General features: G+C 31.3%; 1 protein-coding gene across 1 annotated transcript; it reads left to right on the top strand.

Moving 5' to 3' along the window:
* The first annotated feature begins 972 nt into the window (after positions 1 to 972).
* LOC113849961 (MLP-like protein 31) lies at positions 973 to 2808 on the top strand. The gene is made up of 2 exons (XM_027480244.1): positions 973 to 1242; positions 2369 to 2808. Exons 1-2 carry the CDS (start codon positions 1059 to 1061, stop codon positions 2638 to 2640), a joined length of 456 nt encoding a protein of 151 aa, XP_027336045.1. The 5' UTR covers positions 973 to 1058; the 3' UTR covers positions 2641 to 2808.
* The last annotated feature ends 4421 nt before the right edge of the window (positions 2809 to 7229 follow it).

The raw sequence follows: 7229 nt of genomic DNA on the forward strand, positions 1-7229 counted from the left end.
TACCTTTTTTTAAAAAAAAAATTTACAAAGATATTTTATAAATAAATAGTGAAAATAATTTTTATATAAATATTTAAAAATAAAAATATAATAAAAAAGAGCAACAATTTTTATAATCAAAAGAAAAATATAAAATATTTTCTGAAACGAAACAACTCTTAAATAAGTCACGAATTTAATTGAGGTTAATGAATCTCTCTGCAAAAAAATTGAAAATAATATAAGTTTTCTACGTACAAATGAAGAATTAGTAAACCTTCTGTTGCTTGCAAAAATAAAAGAGAATATATTTTATGGGATCAGTAAAACTACCTTAAGAAGCAAACTGAGAAAGCCATGATACTATGTGCCCCGATACAAGTCGATATAATAATACGAGTAATGATATTCCTATAATTTATGTTTACAATATCTTTTATAACTTTTTTCTTTTAATTTTTCTTCTCATATAACTTATCTTATCTATTTTTTTTTAATCTATCTTAATTTATAATTTTTTTTGTCAAAAAATTGTTAGTAAAATAACATAATAATTTTTACTGTACGTTGTAAATTAAGAGAGTATTAATTCTATACTCTTTCATGTGTAAATTAATTATTACTGTTAATTTTATATTAAATATGTAAGAACAATAATAAAAGTTAGTAATATATTTAAAAATATATAAATATTCTATAATTTAAATAATTATAATAATTAATTTTAAGAAGATATAAAATATCTTCTTAAATTTATGAGTTACAATGAGCGGCTTATAAAAATTTATCAAATAATAATCATATGCTAATTTTCTCTTTAAACTTTTGCAAAGGCCTATTTAAACTTTCAACCGTTTGATAAACTAGTCTAGCTAACCGGATAATGATAACTAGAAGCAATTCGTGATTTTCAAATTTTAATTGAAAGCAATTGTTATGCTGTGCAAGTTGTCTTCAATAGTGGCAAATCAAATTTTTATTTAAGGTCCTTTATGGCTGCATAGAGTTTCTCATCTCTTCTTCTTGTCCTTTTTTGTTTCCAATCACTATCTTCATTTTCTCTATTTGGTTCTTAAGAAATGGCTCTCACTGGTAAAGTGGGTACTGAACTTAAAATTCAGACACCTGCTGCTAAGTTCTTCAATATTTTTGTGGAGCAACTTCACCACATTCAGAACATTACTGACACTGTGCATGACACCAAGCTGCATGAAGGGGAGTGGCATGATGTTGGTTCTGTTAAGCACTGGACTTATACCATAGGTATTTATCTTTTATTTATGAGCAAACCATTTTGTCTCTCAAACAGTTTAAAACTTTTCCAGAAGTATAATATTAAAAATATTTTTAATATTATGTGATAAATCACCTAACAAACTATAAACTGTTAAATTACTGTAAAAAGTCATGTTATATTTTTTTTGAGATAAGAAATTCATAATAAATCGTTAAATAACCAAATTCATATATTCATTTCATATATGATTCCTTATTTATTTTAAACATGTTTAAGCATTAAATTTTAAAAAGAGAAAAAAGGAAAGAATTAATTCCTTTTAAAAGATTGGCTCAAACTATTACACCGGTACTGATTCATAAGAGATTTTGGTTGATTCTGATCAGTTTTTGACATGTTTAATGATTCTTCATTGGTGTTTTACCCTACCAATTTTCTAGATGTCTTTCAGACCGATGACTTGACCAATTTTCAATCAAACTGGCCAGACCAATTATATTAAGAATATTTTTAAAGTAAATTAAAAAAGAGAATTATCAATTATCATCATAAGCTCAAATAAACTCTTTCAAATGCCTCTAAGTCTAAATAAAAAAGATAAAAAAAAAAAAAAAAAAACAGTCTACCAATCATTTTTTTTTATGCTCAAAGTTTACATTTTAATCTTTGGTTTGTGCTCTCACTATGACTTTGGCATTTTCTAATGTAGAAGGGTTATTTTCTTCTTTTATTGATTAATTCAACAAGTCAATGTGAAGAAGTGACATTTTTTCTTTCTTTTATGCGGTGTTTAATTCACCATAGCAGGTCTTTTGAGTACGTGTTTATGTATACTATCAATTTAGTCCTTAGCATAGCGCGGGTTGTCAAATTGTTAACCACATAAGCATCATATGAGGCACTTAACATGACATATGAATGGGTCTCTAAATTGATGTTAATATAGGGACCAAAATGACTTATGGAATATGCATTTAAGACAATTTTATCAATTTCCTGATTTCAAGATTAGAATGACTCATCCTTAATACTTTTAGAAACCAAAATAATAATTTTTTAAATTAATTGTGCAAGTTAAAATCTATCAAATTTACTTTTAAATTAATTGTTCAGAAATATTTCTGTGGATGTTGATTGCTTATGAAATAACAGATGGCAAGGTAACAACATGTAAAGAAAACTTTGAGGTCATTGATGTACAGAACAAATCACTCACATTTAACCTTTATGATGGAGATGTTGCAAAACAGTACAAGATCTTGAAGGCTCACTTACATGTGATTGATCAGGATGATGGCAATGCTGTCGCTAAATGGATTTATGAGTTTGAAAAGGTCAACGAAGATATTAAACCTCCATATGGCTACCTGGATTTTGTGATTAAAGCCACCAAAGATGTTGATGATCATCTTATCAAGGCATAACTCCAAAAGCAATTAAGAAAGTGTTAAATAAATAACTAAAAGAAGAATGGATTTTACTATAGTTTAGTGTTCATCTAAATAATGAGTATTGTAAACTATGATTTGAAGATTATTGTTGTTTGCTTCTTCATTTATTTATAGTTCCTTGAATATGTGTAAGTATGCATATATATATATATATATATATAAAAGGTTATCCAATTTGATGTGCTGGAAATAATATAATTATATTTCAAAAGAATTTATTAATTATTTATTTTATTTTATTATTTTAATTTAATTATTATTATTAATCATATCTTCAGTTATATGTAACGTATGCACAGACTTAATTTTTATAGGTTATGAATTGAGGAAGCTTGCTAGTTTTTGAGAGCTTTGTACATTCAGACAAGAAGAGTCTGCTGTATCTTGGAAGATTTTTTACTATATCAAAATAATCTTTAAGAACAGTGTTATGCACGTCTCAAACTAAATTATTGATTAACTACTTCAGGTCATTTTGACAACATAATGTACTTGAAATTTACAATTTGTTAGGTCAAAATACTTTATCATCATGATTATTATCAGACATTTGAGTATTAGTACTACTTTATTTTGGTACGATGAAATCTATGTGGGGCCAAAAATCGTGCTGTTAAAATCTAATATATGAAATTCAACATGATTTTATATATGTAGTTATTTAGATTGACGAAATCATAGTTGTTGTTTGAAAGGAACATCATCACTTTAGGGGACATTTTTAAGTGTTCGACAATCTTGGATCATGTCCCCTTGTAGTGTTGAACTGGTTCACAGTTGATTGGCCTAGTCTTATCCAAGTCATATTCAATATTCTTATTGTGCATTTTGTTTTCTAGCTCTGAAGTAAGGTTGATCGATAATTATTTGTTAACAGTGAATTCTAGAACCATGGTTAAATTGTGTCCGAGAATACGAAGCCACAAATTCTTTATCTATTTTCTTAATTCATTCATATAACCTTTTTGGTTGTCCTCAAACATCTTCCAAAAACTACACACCAAAGGCACCTTCTTTATCATGGCGTGCATGAGCTTCCTTTTAATGACGAATAAACTCCTCCAAAATAGAATTAGTTAATATCTTATAAATTCTAGTGTTGAAAGAATAGATATAGCAAAGTTTTTCACCTTCTCTTTGTTTCATTGTCAAAACCTTTTTTTTTATCTTTTTCATGATATCAAATGTCATGAAAACTCACTTAAGTTCCAAATTTTGTATCATTAATATTACAACACATATTTTAATAGTTAAAGTTAATAAAGGTAACAAGAACCTATGTTGTTTATTGCTTAAAGAATATCAAGTGTACTTCAAGAAAGAATGAGAACATGATGTATTGTTTTTATTTAAAGTTACAATAATGAGATATTTATAACAGAATTCTAATTAACTACGCTTTTGACTGCATTCTAATGAGTGTCCAAAAGATTGTGCATGAATTGGCAGACTTTGTTAACACAAAAGGTGATGTCTTATCATGTTATAGTAATATATTGAAGTGCTCTTACTATCCATCTGTACAGATGAGGATCATGAAAGCAAGTTTTTTGATGTGCAGAGTTTGAGACTGGAAATTATAGGTGTAGGCACTGGTTTGCAAGATTCCATATTAGCTCTCTTCAAGAGATAAGAGATCAATAATATACTTTGTTTGAGAGAGATAAAGAGTGCCTTTTGGACTTCTTGCTGCTTGAATTCCTAGAAAATACTAGAGTTGACCAAGATCCTTTAAAGTAAATTTAGAATAAAGGGCTTAAATGATTGTTTGTATTTCTAATGAAGAACTTTCGGTTACTAAAATATCATCAACATAGACAAATATATATAGGGATGATGTTTGAGATAATATGATAAAGAGTGAGTTATCACATTTGGCAGCATAGAATCCTAGGTGAGCAAGAGTAGTATTAAGTTTTTCAAACCAAACCCTTGGTGCTTGTTTATGACCATAAATTACCTTTGTGAATATGCATACTAGCTTTTGATTCTCAACTATGAAACTCAGAGGTTGACTCATAAAATCCTCTTCTTGCAGTTCTCCATTCAAGAAAGTATTCTTTATATCTAGTTAGTGAATTGGTCATTTCTTAGACAAAGCAAGAGAAAGAATGACCCGAATGATAACAGGACTGAATGTTTTAGTGTAATCAAATCCTTCCTTTTGGTGAAAACCTTTGACTACAAGGCTGACTTTTTATTTTTATACTGAACCATCTGCATTATACTTAATTTGAAACACCCATTTGCAGCCAATGGATTGTCGATCAGGAGGTAGAGGGACTAGCATCCAAGTCTTATTCTTCATTGAAGCACCATATTCTTCCAGCATTACTTGATGCCAGTGAAATTGGTTTAATGCTTCAGCAACTATTGATGGTTCAACGGAAGCAAGAACAAAATTCTTTTCGTTTCTAATTTTATTTTTTTTTATAGGCAAAACAAATATTATTAAAAAGAGTTCAAGGGAAACTCAAAACCCATATACACAGAAAAAATTACTTACTCAGAGAAATAAAAAGAAAAAATATACTTATACAAAATTAAAACAGATGCAATTTCGTGGGTTCAAATACCAATCAGCTAACATAATAGCTTCTCCCTTACTAACAAGTGATAGCCATTTCCAGGATCTCAGAATAATAGAATCTAGGACCTCCCTCTCATCCAAAACACCATTTGAAAATACAATTCTATTTCTATGCAACCACAAAGACCACACTGTACTTACTCAAATAATTAATAAACATATTCCTTCTCTTTTACTACAGCCAACACCAACCCAAGAAAGCAAGTGAGTCGATAAATCTGAAGGCAAAACCAATGAGAATCCAAGCCAACGCGCAGTAAAGTATCAGATTTGAGATGAAACTGAACACATTAAAAATAAATGAGTTGGAAGTTCCTCCAAACCATGACAGAAGCAACAAGTTATATCATCAATTTAAACACCACGATCAATCAGTAAACATTTACAAGGAAGTGCATTCAACAACAATTGCCAAGAAAAAATCAGACACTTAAGAGGGACCTTCCTTCTCCATAGCCTTTGCAAGGCATCTGCCGTACACTAATCTACACTATTAGGACCACCAAAAAGTTCAAATAGCCATGAATACGCAGATTGCACTGAATAACAACCTGAAGAATCTGCCCTCCATACCAATTTATCTTCTTGTAGTAACTTAATAGAAACTCCATCCACAAGCTCCCACAAAAGATTAAAGCTCGAGATCTCATGTTGAAAGAGTCCTCTTCGCCAACTAACATTCCAAACCCACCTAATGCCATCATGAAAACCATTCTCCAATACACATGATTCAGCATTCCTCGCCATCGCAAATAATCGCGAAAATGCTTCACACAATCGCATCTCGCCTACCCACTTATCTCTCCAAAAAAGAGTGTGTAAACCTACACCCACACTTCTATCAAACTTCTCATCCAGCCATGAATTCCCTTAATGAATAACCTCCAGCAAATCACGTCACCACAAAGAACATCTGTTGTGAACTGATGAACGCTGAATAGAAGAAGCTAATCTTCCATATCTAGATTCCAACACCCGCACCCACAATGAACTAGAACAGTTAACACCTCGCCACAACCATTTACCAAGAAGCGCCCAATTAAACCATTGCACATTCCTAATGCCCAAGCCACCATTCTTCCGCGGTCTACATACCGTTTTCCATTTCACCCAGGAGATTTTAGATCCATCCTTAACACCCTTCCATAAAAAATTCAGTTGGATAGTGACAATCTCCTTTATTACCAACTTCGACACCTTAAAAAAGGATAACGAGTGCAATGGCATAGAATTAAGAACGGCATTAATCAAAGTCACCCTACCTCCAATCGATAAATACCTATGCTTCCATGACGCTAACTACTTTTTAAGCGCCTCTTACACACCCTTCCATGCACTAGACTTTCTCGGGTTAACACCTAACTGTAACTCGAGATACTTTAATAGGAAACTACCAATCTTACAATGTAGGAACTTCGCAGCCAAGTTTTCAAAGTCATCACCAGTGTTAATCCCTAATACAAAAGATTTATGGAAGTTAATTTTCATACCTTACATTAATTCAAAGTTACGCAATACTACTTTCAAAGTCCACAAATTCTGCACCAAAGCCTCTCCCATAATCAATATGTCATCTGCAAACTACAGCAAAGAAATATTTGGTCCCCCAACCCCAATCTTCACACCAAAGAACAACTCACAAGTCACTGTCTTCCGCATAAGAACTCCTAACCCTTTCGCTGCCACAAGAAAAGGAAAAGGGGCAAGAGGATCCCCTTGTTTTAGGCCCCGCTCAATATGAACCTCCAATGTTAACAAGTGCAATGGCATAGAATTAAGAACGACATTAATCAAAGTCACCCTACCTCCAATCGATAAATACCCATGCTTCCATGACGCTAACTGCTATTTAAGAGCCTCTAACACACCCTTCCATGCACTAGGCTTTCTCGGGTTAACACCTAACTGTAACTCGAGATACTTTAATGGGAAAATACCAATCTTATAATGTAGGAACTCCGCAGCCAAGTTT

Source organism: Abrus precatorius, unplaced genomic scaffold, assembly GCF_003935025.1.
Source record: "Abrus precatorius isolate BTA unplaced genomic scaffold, Abrus_2018 Scaffold9, whole genome shotgun sequence".
NCBI classification, from domain to species: domain Eukaryota; kingdom Viridiplantae; phylum Streptophyta; class Magnoliopsida; order Fabales; family Fabaceae; genus Abrus; species Abrus precatorius.